The sequence below is a fragment of the Brassica oleracea genome, chromosome C1 (genome assembly GCF_000695525.1).
Source record: "Brassica oleracea var. oleracea cultivar TO1000 chromosome C1, BOL, whole genome shotgun sequence".
NCBI classification, from domain to species: domain Eukaryota; kingdom Viridiplantae; phylum Streptophyta; class Magnoliopsida; order Brassicales; family Brassicaceae; genus Brassica; species Brassica oleracea.
Genome location: NC_027748.1, coordinates 30,184,045 through 30,199,660, shown reverse-complemented (window position 1 = coordinate 30,199,660; position 15,616 = coordinate 30,184,045). Strand labels below are relative to the sequence as shown.

At 35.5% G+C, this 15,616-nt stretch overlaps 3 protein-coding genes across 6 annotated transcripts; 2 read left to right on the top strand and 1 right to left on the bottom strand.

Moving 5' to 3' along the window:
* The first annotated feature begins 281 nt into the window (after positions 1–281).
* On the top strand, positions 282–7,879 carry LOC106313535 (alpha-glucosidase 2-like). Of its 4 annotated transcripts, none has more exons than XM_013751372.1 (23): positions 282–469; positions 819–1,086; positions 1,162–1,230; positions 1,313–1,450; positions 1,541–1,658; positions 1,950–2,032; positions 2,153–2,248; positions 2,359–2,527; positions 2,623–2,765; positions 2,855–2,941; positions 3,322–3,507; positions 3,898–4,065; positions 4,260–4,380; positions 4,471–4,540; positions 4,988–5,075; positions 5,184–5,304; positions 5,587–5,780; positions 5,862–5,970; positions 6,191–6,346; positions 6,515–6,617; positions 6,765–6,938; positions 7,276–7,421; positions 7,506–7,879. In XM_013751372.1, exons 1-23 carry the CDS (start codon positions 318–320, stop codon positions 7,697–7,699), a joined length of 3,153 nt encoding a protein of 1,050 aa, XP_013606826.1. In that variant the 5' UTR covers positions 282–317; the 3' UTR covers positions 7,700–7,879. The 4 variants fall into 4 exon arrangements, with proteins under 4 accessions (XP_013606826.1, XP_013606832.1, XP_013606850.1 ...); XM_013751378.1 differs by having other exon boundaries at positions 305–469; positions 763–1,086; XM_013751396.1 differs by lacking the exon at positions 282–469 and adding an exon at positions 549–672.
* A 2,779-nt stretch (positions 7,880–10,658) lies between these two features.
* LOC106302855 lies at positions 10,659–11,246 on the bottom strand. Its single transcript, XM_013739264.1, has 2 exons — positions 10,881–11,246; positions 10,659–10,808 (listed from the first exon to the last, which is right to left on the bottom strand). The coding sequence occupies exons 1-2, from the start codon at positions 11,212–11,214 to the stop codon at positions 10,783–10,785; spliced, it is 360 nt and encodes a 119-aa protein (XP_013594718.1). The 5' UTR covers positions 11,215–11,246; the 3' UTR covers positions 10,659–10,782.
* Positions 11,247–11,634: 388 nt separating this feature from the next.
* LOC106309713 (cyclin-dependent kinase C-2-like) lies at positions 11,635–14,719 on the top strand. The gene is made up of 12 exons (XM_013746855.1): positions 11,635–11,830; positions 12,164–12,245; positions 12,336–12,426; positions 12,514–12,543; positions 12,643–12,752; positions 12,832–12,904; positions 12,982–13,102; positions 13,184–13,301; positions 13,390–13,529; positions 13,616–13,673; positions 13,761–13,831; positions 13,920–14,719. Exons 1-12 carry the CDS (start codon positions 11,718–11,720, stop codon positions 14,443–14,445), a joined length of 1,533 nt encoding a protein of 510 aa, XP_013602309.1. The 5' UTR covers positions 11,635–11,717; the 3' UTR covers positions 14,446–14,719.
* The last annotated feature ends 897 nt before the right edge of the window (positions 14,720–15,616 follow it).

Below are 15,616 nucleotides of genomic sequence, written 5' to 3'. Positions count from 1 at the left end.
TAAAGTTTATTAAAAAGAAAAAATACACTTACATCATAAGGTTAATTAATCTAAAATTAAGGTTTTGAGTTAAAAGGTGAGATTTTGAGAATAATGTTTAAAATTTTAAAAAATAAAAGTTAAAAATTAAAAAATTAAAAAAAACTATTTTGATCATTTTTCTTTGTGACAAAAACTTAAAAATGGTTATCGGAGAGAATTGTTCGAAAAAAAAAGAGCAAGAATGTGATTGGTGGTGACATTAAAGATTTTTTCAATAAAGTTTCGAAAACTGCAGTGAAATAAATGTAGCCCATTCATAACCGAAGTATACACCAATGGTATTGTCATCGTCATCACTCACTAGCGGAACTCTACCCTCTTCACCTTCCTTCTTCTCTAACGATCGCTCTCTTCCCTCGCTGAATCCGATCGCTCCATCGCCCTCCCTTCCCGCTATCAGATCCTCTGCTCTCGCCGTCACCAGCAGGTCGTCTCTTTCTCCATTATATTTTCCCGATCATTCTTTCGCTTCTTGCCTTTGATATTCATCCTTGATTATTCAATAAAGAGCTTCACTTTTGGGTCTTGCTTGGTGACTATCGATGCTGTTTTGATAAAAAGTTGATAACTTTCGATTGCTGCTGTTGAAAAGTTTTAATCTTTACAAATTTGTTATGCGGAGGAAGCAAGGTAGAGATGATTTATGTATGTAGAACCTTGCTGTGTTGAGTGTTATAGATGAAGACTAATAGTTTATTTTCTTGGAGAAATGTCAAACAGAACTAAATAAAGGGTTATACAAGGAGTACTTACTAGAAAAACCACCTTGCATGCAGAAGCAAAGGAAGACGGTGTTTAATCAGGAGGATGAATGTAAGTAAAGGAGATGGCTCGGAAACTGCTCCATCTGATATGATTTTTGTGCCTATTTTGGAGGATGGAGTTTTCCGGTTTGACTCTTCTGTGGAGCATAGGAATGCTGCGTTTCCAAGTGTTTCGTTTAAGAACAGCAAAGACCGGGAAGTACCCATTCCAAGTCACATTGTTCCAGCGTTTACTCCTACTTATTCCCTTCTTGAGGAGCAACAAGTTGTCACTTTTCAGGTTAGCGTTTCTTTTCTTCTTTTTTCTGAAACGCATCTGAAAATTTCAATCTTGACATGCTCACTTATGCTGCAGTTTTCTCCTGGCACGTCGTTTTATGGGACGGGAGAAGTTGGTGGCCAGTTGGAGAGGACAGGGAAACGGGTCTGTCATTCTCTTTTACATACATCATATATTCTTTTGTTAACCTAAGTACCTAACTAATTGGGGGAATATAAATGTTCAGGTGTTTACATGGAACACTGATGCGTGGGGTTATGGCCCCGGAACCACTTCACTTTACCAGTCACATCCTTGGGTACTAGTTGTCCTTCCAACTGGAGAAACACTTGGTGTTCTTGCTGATACCACACGAAAGTGTGAGGTATATGGACATACGCCCCTCTTTTTTGGACTCACTTTGCAATGTAATCTTTCTTTTTCATTGTGTTGACTGTTTTTTCTTGTCCCTAAGATTGATCTAAGGAAACAAGGAGTCATAAGAATAATCTCCCCACCATCATATCCAATAATCACATTTGGTCCTTTCTCCACACCCACTGCTGTCTTGCAGTCCCTGTCCCATGCCGTTGGTAATCTATTGATTATGTTCTTCTTCTTTCTTTAACGTCTTATTAGTTGTGCTTTTTTATGCATTGAGACATTTCATATTTCAACTGTTAACTTGCCTGATTCACTATAACTGACTTGTTACTCTTAGGAATTGCAGAAAATATTGTTTTTTATGCAAATTGTCATTGTTTGGGACAAATGAATGAGACAAACTATTTCTTAATTTTCTTTCGTCTTTACCTTGGCTCTTTTTTTCCTCTCCTTAGTACATATCATTCTGCTCTAAATAAGTTATGCTTTCTACTTATCAGGAACTGTTTTTATGCCTCCAAAGTGGGCATTAGGCTACCATCAATGCCGTTGGAGTTATATGTCTGACAAGCGAGTAGCCGAGGTCAGTATTTGTTCATATTCTATGTATTTTTGAATTATAGAATATGGCCAGTTCTTATTTATTGTCTATAATTTTTGGGCCTCCCTGTCATGCTTTTCATCATTGTGGTGATGATTGCAGATAGCTCAAACGTTTCGGGACAAGAAAATTCCATCTGATGTGATATGGATGGACATTGACTACATGGATGGATTTCGTTGTTTCACATTCGACAAGGTGTTTTTTTTATTTAAGTCCCAAGTGGATTTTTATTTGCGCTTCTCATGGTTTACATTGGCTAGATTTATAAGTTCTAGGTATTGACATTATATGGAACACTATTTCAGGAGCGTTTCCCGGATCCTAGTGCTTTGGCAAAACATCTTCATAATAACGGTTTCAAAGCGATCTGGATGCTTGACCCTGGGATAAAACAGGAGGAAGGTTTTGATGTCTACGATAGTGGAAGTAAGAATAATGTTTGGGTTAAAGGAGCAGATGGGGAGCCCTTTATTGGTATTCATTCTCTTGTTATGATTTTGGTGCTGTCTTATCATGTTAAATTTAATACTTATTCAAACATTTCTGAAGTTTATGTTTGGTGTCATTAGGTGAAGTGTGGCCTGGGCCTTGCGTTTTTCCTGACTATACGAATTCCAAAGCTCGCTCTTGGTGGGCTAATTTGGTTAAGGATTTTATTTCAAATGGTGTTGATGGTATATGGAATGATATGAATGAGCCAGCAGTTTTCAAAGTAATTCTCGTATACTCTGCCGTCATACTTGAATTTTCTAGATAGAATTCTTTATGAGTTTCCATGTGGTCTCATTTGTCAATTTCCAGGTCGTGACAAAGACGATGCCTGAGAACAATATTCACAGAGGAGATGATGAGCTTGGAGGTGTTCAATACCACTCGCACTACCACAATGTATTTCTCTTCTTCTATCGAGTTTCAAATTATCTCATGTTTGAAGTTATCCAAGTTATATAAAAATGCAGTGGGTCCTTGGCTTTCTGGATTATTTATATACATTGGATGATAGACAGATACAGACGATTATTACTTGTTTCTTTACGGTTTGGTGTTATTGTTTCTAAAATTTTATCTTGGAGCTTCCTAAAAGTTTCTTGTCAATATCTATGCTATTGCTGAGACAAAAAAAAGAAATTTTTGCAGTGCATCAAGAGTGAAAGTAGTTGGTTTCTGAATGTAGATATGTTTTGCCTAAAGAATACACCTTTTGTACCATATTAAGATATGATGGTAAGAATTTCAAGTTCATTTTGTCAAGATTTACCGTTGTCTAGGTCTACGGGATGCTGATGGCAAGATCAACTTATGAAGGGATGGAGCTAGCTGATAAGAATAAGCGACCTTTTGTATTGACAAGGGCTGGATTCATAGGTAGCCAGAGATATGCTGCAACCTGGACAGGAGATAACCTTTCAACCTGGGAGCATCTACATATGTCTATATCCATGGTACTTCAGCTGGTAAGAATTTCAAGAGCCCACTGCCTCCTTATCGCAAAACTAAAACAATTAGTATGTGATTATCATTTATGATGACTGTTGTTAATCTATTTTTTTTTTGCCCATACTTCTAATTTATCTTGTCATGCTTTATGAACCCAAGAATTTCTACTCATGAGCATTTGCTTAATTGGTTGATTTCTTTACATCAATAATTCTCTTTTGTTCTTTTGAATTCTAGTGTTGCTTATAACCTATAGTTGTTTTCCACGTTAGTAGAGCTAACAGCATAAATGAGTAAATATTCGGTTGTTTTTTCGGTATATTTTGATTTTAGCAAAGAACTATGCGACATAATGTAGCATCTCTTGTTCAAGCCATAAATTAACATTCTGCAATACGTTTGATCAGGGGCTTAGTGGTCAGCCTTTATCAGGACCAGATATTGGTGGCTTTGCTGGCAACGCAACTCCGCGGCTATTTGGGCGTTGGATGGGCGTTGGAGCTATGTTTCCGTTCTGCCGTGGTCATTCTGAGGCTGGCACTGATGATCATGAGCCATGGTCTTTTGGAGAAGAGGTAGTGTTTTTCTAGCAAATCTTATAAGAGATATTTCAGCATCAATCTTTTATGATATACATGGAAAAATATTTTTGCTTCCCCAAAGGACTTGCAACTTCTTGTAAATTTGCAATCTCTTGTAAAATATCAACCATTCTTGCTGTAAGGATTTTTTTAATTATGTCACGTACGAACTATGGTCTTTTGATTAGTGTGAGGAAGTCTGTCGTGCTGCATTGAAGAGGCGCTACCAACTGTTACCACATTTTTACACCCTATTTTACATTGCCCATACAACTGGTGCTCCAGTTGCAACTCCAATCTTTTTCGCCGGTAGGCTTGATTAAAATACTATACTCCATTTTTTGAACTTATGCAATGATATCTTATGCTCTCTTTACTTTCTTGGCTTCGTATATGCAGATCCTAAAGCTTCCCGCCTAAGGACCATTGAAAATGCCTTTCTATTGGGCTCACTTCTAATCCATGCAAGGTTTTCTTCTTCTTATTTTGACATGAAACGATGGATCTTACTTTTTTCATGTTGATTTACAGAATCATTACTTCCCTTTTTATGTGATTTGTCTTCACTTGATTTCGGTAGAAGTGATCAGACTTAAAGAGTTTAGGAATGTTGAGCTAGAACCAGTAGTTAAGCTTTACTGATTGACAAGTAACGAGGATTATTTATTAAGGTGTTTCAAGTTGTCTAAAATATAACACATTTTTTTATTATTACAACTGAATAGCATTGCTGCTATCATAAATCTCAACCTAGTAATCTGTCTCTCTCGCAGTCTTGCTTCCTGTTGAGCCAGTTATTGTAGAAGCTTTCAGGAAAAATGTTTTTTATTCATCAATGTGAGTTTGTCTGTAGTTCATAAACCGCCAAACATCCAGCTAATCAAGTTTTCTTTGGTTTGTTTCTATCATTGGCTAGTACTTTGTCTAATCAGGGATCTCACGAGTTGCAGCCTATATTGCCCAGAGGAACTTGGTTGAGGTTTGATTTTGAAGATTCACATCCGGTATATATGGTTACTGACACTTTCAGTTTCGACTTCCTTCTTCTGTTGGGAAAAAAATCAATTAAGTTTTAGTTTTCCACTTTTTTTTTATTCCGCTCATGATGTCAGGATTTGCCGACATTATATTTACAAGGGGGATCCATCATAGCACTTGGTCCTCCACATCTCCATGTTGGGGAATCTAGTCTGTCAGATGACTTAACCCTACTTGTTTCATTAGATGAAAATGGTAAGTTGAGCTTCTGATTCTGTACAGGGGAACATGCTTTTTAGTTTAAGATGTGATAATATTGTAACTTTCCATTCTGCGTGTATTGGTCTTGTTGTAACTTAGTTAGCAGAGGATTGCTTCTGATTGTTGTGCATTGTAGTGTTTGTTATGGTCTTTCTCAGCAATTATTAATTTTGTGTATTCCCAAGGTCAGGATCATGCATAGGAAAAATACACTTTATCTTTTGAGCTTTTCTTTTCGAATTATGAGTTTCATGACAATAAGTATTCATTTGTCAGGGAAAGCTGTAGGACTCCTATTTGAAGATGATGGAGATGGATATGGCTACACAGAAGGCAGATATCTAATTACACACTATATTGCTGAGCGACAGTCTTCCGTTGTTACCGTGAAGATTTTAATAACGGAAGGAGAGTGGGAGAGGCCAAAGCGTCGTATTCATGTCCAGTTATTGCTTGGTGGTGGTGCAATGGTATTGTTCTTTCACTGGTTAAAAAAATATCTATGGGAGTGTATAAGTTCAAAAGATTTAAATATTAGTAATGTTGAACAGCTTGATGCTTGGGGAATGGATGGAGAGACCATCCAGATAAAGATGCCTTCAGAAAGTGAAGTTTCAGCGTTAATATCTACAAGCAATGAGCGCTTTGCACTTCATATGGGTAAATCTCATCTTTTTAATATGTTTGTAGCTACTACCTAGCCACTTTGGAGTATGTCGTCACGTCATCTTAGTTTTCGTATTAATAATTGTTTTGATGAAATATCCATCTGCTTGAATTTGTGAACTTATAAAAATCATGAATATTGCTACAGCCGAATTCTAATTTTCATAGTTATTTACTTTCTTAGCGTCTTTCATGTTTATCATTGAAAATGTAGAAAATACAAAACTGATACCTGAGAAGGAAATGCTACATGGACAAAAGGGAATGGAACTCTCAAGGGAACCAGTTGAGCTAAACAGTGGCGATTGGAAACTGAACATAGTTCCTTGGATTGGTGGAAGGATATTATCTATGACACATGTTCCATCAGGTAATAATCTCAGCACTTGGAGTTTTTGTTACAGTAGTAAATGTAAACTTGATAAATTGTGTACGATTGGTATGAGCTGATTCGGTTAATTGCTAACCAGATTATGTCCCTTTTTGACTTCGTAGAAGGTTGAAAATGATAACAATTTTGGTTGATTGCACTTTACAGGAGTTCAATGGCTTCACAGCAGGATAGAGATGAATGGTTACGAAGAGTACAGTGGTACTGAGTACCGGTCAGCTGGATGTTCTGAGGAATATAATGTTATTGAGTGAGTTTACTTTGACAATCTCTCTCACACATGTATGCGATATTTTTTGATATGAACATACAGTGTGACAAAGGCTTATACTACGGCAGGTAGTAGTTTACATTATGTTTACTTCTGTTACTGAATTGATTGTTTCATCTTGTATAGGAGGGATTTGGAACAGGCAGGAGAAGACGAATCTCTTATCCTAGAAGGTGATGTAGGTGGTGGACTGGTTCTTCGGCGTAAAATCGCAATACCTAAAGACAATCCCCGAGTTGTTCAGATTGCCTCTAGCATTGAAGCCCGTAGTGTTGGTGCTGGTTCTGGTGGATTTTCAAGGTCTGTCTGCTTTCTTTACATTTTTTTTTTGTTTTACCAACATGCCTATGTTTAATGTTTTTGTAACATTTATCTACATCGATCTAGGATCTAAGATATGACTCTCAGACCACTCTTGCAAGAATATATAACCGTAGAAGAACAGTGGGAAAAAAACAGTGGAAAAAAAACAATCTATAGTAATCTTGTTGTGTAATGTAAGCAAAGGTTTTGCATATAATAGGTTGCTTGGGTGTCACTAGAAGGTTTTATTCTAATTATGAATAGCTCAAGTCGAGAGTATGATTCAGATTCTGTGTCTTTATATGTTCATGTGGTCTGGAAAATGATGGCGCAGGCTGGTATGCTTAAGAGTCCATCCAACTTTCTGTCTTATGCATCCAACGGAATCGTTTGTCTCCTTCACATCGATTGATGGTACAAAGCATGAAGTTTGGCCCGACTCTGGAGAGCAATTATATGAAGGGAACAACCTCCCACATGGTAAGTACATCAACGCACTCCATCTTGTTCTCTCATGTTTTAATAAATAAACATCGTCTTCTGTTTTCTTTTTATATTTTGCAGGTGAATGGATGCTGGTGGATAAGAGCCTCAATCTAGGGCTGGTAAACAGGTTCGACGTTAGTCAGGTATTCAAATGTGTTGTTCACTGGGACTGTGGAACTGTTAACTTGGAGTTATGGTCTGAAGACCGACCTGTTTCCAAGGAATCACCTCTGAAAATAGAGCATGAATATGAAGTCGCAAGTTTCCCATAACTGTGTTGGATATATCTATCTATCTTACGATATCAACTCATTCCCATGTTCTACTTGACTACTTGGGGTTGTCCATTGTGTATAAATAAGTGATTGATCAGTGCTCCTACGTTTAGATTTATACTGTCACTGTGTTGTATTGGATTACTTCGCTACTCAAATAACCCAATACAATTTATATGTGAGCTTGGTACCGTCTGACTAGGGTCTGACCAGGGCCGGTCTAAGTATATGTGGACCCTAGGGAAAAAACATAGACGATCGTTTAAAGGATTAGCGGTTTAGTCCGGTTTTGGTCAATCTCGGTTGAGCTTATTTGATGTGTACTTGTTTTCAGTTTTGATCGAGTGATTGCTGGCGTTTAATAATGATTTTCAACAAAAAACTAATTTAAATATATAATATTATTTTAAAAGTGAAATCTATTTTTACCGTTTATACTATTTAATTATAGATTTTTCTGAATTTATTAAAATTACTTTCGTTAGTTATTAGAGAAAAAGACAAAAATAGCGCTAAATCAAGTTTTTGTTCTCAGACTAACACTCAAGGTCAAAAGTCACAAAAATAGCACTTAATATTTTTGAATATTTTATCAAAAATCACAAATTTAGGGTTTAGAGTTAAAGGGTGGGGTTTAGGATTTAGGGTTTAGAGTTTAGGGTTTAGAGTTTAGGGTTTAGGGTTTAGGGTTTAGGGTTTAGGGTTTAGGGTTTAGGGTTTAGGGTTTAGGGTTTAGGGTTTAGGGTTTAGGGTTTAGGGTTTAGGGTTTAGGGTTTAGGGTTTAGGGTTTAGGGTTTAGGGTTTAGGGTTTAGGGTTTAGGGTTTAGGGTTTAGGGTTTAGGGTTTAGGGTTTAGGGTTTAGGGTTTAGGGTTTAGGGTTTAGGGTTTAGGGTTTAGGGTTTAGGGTTTAGGGTTTAGGGTTTAGGGTTTAGGGTTTAGGGTTTAGGGTTTAGGGTTTAGGGTTTAGGGTTTAGGGTTTAGGGTTTAGGGTTTAGGGTTTAGGGTTTAGGGTTTAGGGTTTAGGGTTTAGGGTTTAGGGTTTAGGGTTTAGGGTTTAGGGTTTAGGGTTTAGGGTTTAGGGTTTAGGGTTTAGGGTTTAGGGTTTAGGGTTTAGAGTTTAGAGTTTAGAAATGAGGTTTTGGAGATAAGATTTCAAATTTTGAAAAATAAAAAAATTAAAATTTTCAAAGGATAAACTTAGAAAGGTGCTATTTTGGTCATTTTAGTTTTGGAGTGCTCTTTTTGTGATATAAAGTTAGAAATATGCTATTTTGGAGATTTGCCCTTGTTATTATTAATATTTTATTTTATTTATTTTCTTATATGAGCTTTTTCTAATATTAAAAACAAAAAAATGAAAAGTTTCTTATTATATCTAAAATTTAACAAAAAAAAACATGGACAATTCTCTCAAATAGCTTTTTTTAGTTTTTTCACAAAAATAGAATTCAAAAATTAAAATGACCAAAATAGCATTTTTTATTTTAAATTTTTTAATTTTTTAATTTTTAAAAATTTGAAATCCTATCCTCAAAATCTCACTCCTTAAACCCTATCCCTTAACTATAAACCCTATCCCTTAACTATAAACCCTAATGTCTACATTAATTAATTCTAGGGGTATAAGTATATATTTACTTCTTTTGATAAAATATTTAAGTTTATTTTGGTCATTTTTATATTTAAGATCTATAATTGTGATAAAAAAAATTTTAAAGTCTATCATAACGAATATCTCAAAAATCATTCTTGTATACATATTTTGATTCAAAATATTAATATTTATATACCATTTTCTTTGCAAGCTGTTTTTCTGAAATGTTCTTGGCATTTCACGAACCAGCCGTTTAAACTCTTATTACGTAGGACCCGGAAAGCATGCCAAGATACATCCGGTATTTTAGAGTATGATTAATCTGGACATTTAATTTGGGGTTTTTAAACTCATGATTTGATATATTTTTTTTTACACTTTTTGGGTAAGAACCGATTCTTATATCTCTTATTTAAAAGACGGTTCTTAGCTTTTCTTAATTAAAAGTTAAAGAAACAGTTCTTAACCAAAGCTAAGAACTCCACCGTGAAACCTGGGTTAATCATGGTCATAATTACATTGTTAAATCATTGTGAAATAAGGGTGTGCATTTCTCAACTTCCGTGGAGTGTTTTTCTCGCTTTTACCATATTGCAAACATTTCGTTTAATATAAATAGTATATATACAAAACTTTCATTCATTTTTAAACAAAAAAAAAACTTTCATTCATTTTAACCATATTGCAACCATTTTGCTTGAGAAATAAAGTTATAAAATTATATTTATAAAATTTCACTAGGTGTTTTCCTGCACCATGTGCAGAAATAAAGTTATAAAATTATATTTATAAATAAACTTTTATTATTTGTGTACAATATTTTAATTCTATATATAAATTAAGATAAAATAAATATTTTTATTTACATTTATATTTAATAATATATATATATATATATAAAATAAAATTCTATAAAATTAAGAGAAAGTTTTGTTATGTATAATTAACAAAACATAAAATTGAATAATATTTCTAAAATTTGTAAATATTAAAAAGTAATAATAATAATATGATTAGAAAATTAATTTTTTTGAAACGCATAAATTTCTAAAATTTGTTTTAGTGATAAAAATTATAGAATTATTTAAATAATATTAAATAATATTTTCAAAAAATATTATATATTACTATATTTCGTACTTTACTATTTATTGTTATATTAATGATGATTTATAAGTTATTACCTTATTATGAAAATTTACCAAAATTATAAACAACATTAAATGTAAATGTCCATGTCACAATTAGTCCAAGTCATATCATTTTTATTGGTATGTCATGTCATCATTTTGCTTTTGAAATTAATGTGGTGATAACATGTGTCAAAATCACTCGGTCAATAATGTATAAGGGATTGGTGTATCAATTATCGACATAAAGCCCATCTTATTTAATTTTTAACCATATGATATAGTCATATATATATTTTAAAATTTGAGATATACAAAGAAAAGAAACAAAATATGACATGCACATCCATCTTTTCTCACACACCACCTGGAACCTTGAAAACTGATATACCAAAAAAAAATCATTAAGTACGAAGATGATTAGATTTGAAAGTGTAGTTTTAGTGATACTTACTTCCGCAATATGATCCCGGAACTAAGAGATCTCCGCATGCATGAGAGATTTTGAAAAGCTTATTTTGGTCAAAAACTGCTGAAAATAATCTATTGGCGCCTTTGCAGAAGCAAGCCATATTATCGATTTGTATATATTCGCAGCAGTCTTTGGAAGGAGGAACCCATGGTGTACCCAACTTGAGAGAATCAACGCAATTAAAGTACTCAGTATCACGTCTTTCCATAGTACAATATGGAGGTTGAGCTTTTGATGGAATTAATCTCACAATCAGTAATGCAAACACGAACAAATAAATGATTTTTAGAGACTCGTGAGTATAGGTTTTCACCATCGTTTCTCTTGTTGATTTCTTTGTTTCTTCTATGTCTTAAGACTCTTCAAAAGTGCTTTCATATATATATATATATACAATTTTATGGAAGTCAAATATATTGCAATAATGAAAGAAAAAGGGATACAAAGCCATACCAAAATACAAAAGAAACATAGTCCCTTTGAATACAAGGGTAATAAATATTAGTTACTCATTTACCATCTTAAAGAAGTGGTCAAATTTAAAGAAAATGAAAAGTAGAAATCAATAAAAACAAGTAAAAGGAAACACAATTAAAAAGAATTAAGACAGATATCAATCACTCTTTTAAGACTATAGTTAAGTTTCCTTTTTATCAGTATCAGTCACCGTGGGTTACTTGCAAGGAAAGTAACACGTAAAATAAATAAAAGCTAAACCGATCCATAAACCGAAAAACGCTAAGAAGCTTAGGGTTTCTCAGCGAAGGGGAGCGGCGACGAGGGCGGAGCCAAATACGATTCGTCGGTGGAGGAGAAAGAATGGCGATAGCGGATTTTGGGCAGTTGAATATGGAGGAGCCCCCTCCGTTCTGGGGATCTCGTGGCGTCGATTGCTTCGAGAAGCTTGAACAGGTCGGCGAAGGAACTTACGGGTATTCTTCTCCTCCTTCTTCCTCTTCTGGGTTCTCTTCTTTGATTCCGTTTGAACCGATTTGTGAATTTCTAGGTTGGAGGATTGATCTATCTGTTGTTGATGAAATTATGTATTTTGTTGGATTCTTTAGGGTTTATGTTTGGGGCTGCTAACAGCTTTGCGTCATTAGTATTTTGAAATTCAATCCAAAAGCTAGATTGATTTTTCTCTTGTTTTATCTTCACTCGCTTACACAAAAGTTAAAGCTTTTTGATATGGTAGATCTTGTGAGTAAACATCAATCTCAAGCTATCTTCTGGTGTTCATATTGTTTGGCTTATTGATTTGGCAGTCAAGTATACATGGCTAGAGAAATTAAAACTGGAGAGATCGTTGCTCTTAAGAAGATCCGTATGGACAATGAAAGAGAAGGGGTAAGCTCTACAATCTCACTACTAGCTTACAAAAGTTGCAACCTTTTGTGAATCCAAATGACTTATATCAATCACTTTTTTTGCTTCAAGTTTCCCATCACAGCCATCCGGGAGATCAAAATTCTGAAGAAGCTGGATCATCCAAACGTCATTCATTTGAAAGAGATTGTTACTTCGCCAGGTAACAAGGAATCCACCTCTCTCATCCTCTATTTACTTTAGTTTGATATTTGATTCTTGAGTCTTTTTGTTTGTTTACTTTAAAAAGGTCGAGATAGGGACGACCAAGGAAAGCCAGGTTAGTGAAACTTATCCAATATCTTATTATTTTTTTTGGACAACTTGTTAGACATACCGTCACCTAGTTTAAAGCTTCTTTCTTTGATCTCATTTTTAGATAATAACAAATACAAGGGCGGAATCTACATGGTCTTTGAGTACATGGATCATGACTTGACTGGACTCTCTGATCGTTCTACACAGGGATTTACTGTTCCTCAAATCAAGGTATCGCATGGCTAGATACCTTGTTGTAGCCTTTGCAAAATCTATTTCTCCCAACTTTGTCTGACATTTCGACTTGTAGTGTTACATGAAGCAACTGCTCACTGGGCTTCACTACTGTCATATTAAAAAAGTTCTTCATCGTGATATTAAAGGTGATTGACTATCCCTAAAGACATTTGTTCTCTCGCCTTTACTTGCTCTACTTGACCTAGATGATATCTTGATGCAGGTTCCAACCTCCTTATTGACAATGAGGGAAACTTAAAGCTTGCGGATTTTGGGCTTGCACGCTCCTATTCTCATGATCATGATGGAAATCTTACAAACCGTGTCATCACTTTGTGGTATAGGTATGCATACTTGAAAGCTATACACATATAAGTCTTGCTTTAACTTTGTTTGCATCTTTAATGTATTGGTTATTGCTGTAGGCCCCCTGAATTGCTACTCGGTGCTACAAAATATGGACCAGCGATTGACATGTGGTCAGTTGGTTGCATATTTGCTGAACTTTTGAATGGGAAACCAATCTTGCCTGGCAAAACCGAGGTCGGTTTTTTCATCTTTTTTTTTTTTTTGAACATCTCGGGCAGTGCGTTAGATGATTATTCACTCTCAAATGTTAATCTGTCTCCAGACTGAACAATTGACTAAGATTTATGAACTTTGTGGATCACCTGATGAAAACAACTGGCCTGGTGTTTCGAAGATGCCTTGGTTTGACCAGCTGAAATCACCTCGGCCCTTGAGAAGACGTTTAAGGGAGATCTACCGAAAGTAAGTTTATGCCATTATGTCAGTTGCGACAGTATCACTTTTGATACAGGAGAGATTTCATTTTGGCTTTTTCTCTTCTACTATAGTTTTGATCGCCATGCCCTTGAACTACTGGAAAGAATGTTGGTGCTTGACCCGTCTCAGGTACCAAAACTAAATCTGAAATATATTACCAATTGCAGAAATTAAGAGCTTCTTTTTTTGAGATTTGAGTTCATTTTGTTGGTGCAGAGAATATCTGCAAAGGATGCTCTTGATGCAGACTACTTTTGGACTGATCCGTTGCCGTGTGATCCAAAGAGGTATCGAATTGCTCTAAGTTTTGTTATTGTTTATGATAATTCATTTGGTGTATATGATCAGACACAATGTTCCATGTCCTTCAAACAGTCTACCCAAATATGAATCATCACATGAGTTCCAGACAAAGAAAAGGCGGCAAGAGATGCGTCATAACGAGGAAGCAGCCAAGAAACAGAAAATGCAGCATCCACAGCAGCACTCTCGTTGGCCTGCACAGCAACATGGTGTTGGTCAAACTCATGCCGCTCCACACTGGCCTGCCGGACCAAACCACCCTGTTAACAACGGACCGCCACCTCAGATACCTGCTGGTGGACCTAGTGGTCATCACTACTATCAAAATCCCCGTGGTCCCGCACCTGGTTCAAACGGGTACCACCATCCTAGCGGAAACCAGACTGGCGGGTATAACAATAATCGGAGCCGCGGAGGTTACAGCAGCGGATCATTTCCTTCACAAGGTCGAGGTGCACCATATGGCGCCGGTCCTAGCGGTGGCTATGGTGTTAGACCGCCTAACTACTCACAAAGTGGTGGTCAGTATGGTGGCTCTGGAAGGGGACAGAATCCAATGGGTGGTGCTAGAAACCAACGATATGGAGGATGGCAATAGTAAGCAAAGAGAGAGAGCTCAAAGACTGTCTTGTCATATGGTGTGGTCTTTGGCTCGATGTCTCAAAGGCAGTTGTGATATTAGTTATGAAAACTTTTTTACCGAGAAACAAAATCTATTTACTTAAGCGCTGCTACTCTCTTAGACCTGATTCATCTTTCTGCTCTCCCATTTGTATAGCTTACAGCATGATTGGTCCACAGCACCCATTGTCAAACATCACATTATGGTGCCCAAGGTGATGACTCTATCTATAGCCAGTTATGTTGTTTTTTTGCTTCTCCGGATATTTGGTCCTGTCCAGAATTATTATGTATAACTTCTTATTCTTATATATAATCCTTATCAACATCATCTTGTTCATCACCACCAGGACTATCCATCATCTCATCAAAACCCAATGGATTAGTCCATATAAACCTTACTATCCCACAAACTCTACTGATGTTTGGGAAACTCGTTTGGTTGAAATGTGGAACAAAGTCATTGTTGTTCGAGAGTTTTGTTTGTAGATTTATACTTGAAGTGTGACTGCCGCATGAGTTCCTCCACAGTGAAACTGTCCTCATGAACACTATAGATAGTGTCCTTGTGTTGCATGAATTTCAAATTAGTATAGTAAATATTTATAGCTAAAATATTTATGAATACTTTTAATATTACTTATTTGTGTATATTAAATTACAATAATTTGGTGGAAACACCGTGGCCTAGTGGTCAAGGTTCAAAAGCTTCTACACCCAGATCTAGGATTCGAATCCCAGACAACGCAATTTCTATAGGAAGAGGTCTGAGTTTCAATTCCGGAGAAGCAAATTATGAAGAAAATTAGAGAAAATGTTTACAAGAGATTTTCACCATGGCACAAGGAGTACCGTCGGAAATGGATCTCATAGGGCTACTCAGGGTGATGCAGTCAGACGTGAATCCTCATAAGACATGTAGAATTGTTGGCTGTAATATATCTATGTAATGTTTTTCATAATTTGTAATAGCATAATTAACCAGACAAAAAAAATTACAATAATTTATTATTTTTGTAATTCTTTTATAAACTAATTTAATGAAAACTTGTAACAATTTACTGGATATTTATAAAATTGTAGATAGCAAGAAAGAGACACTTATACATAAAAATCAAACATGAATTCATGATGACTGGATATATTTT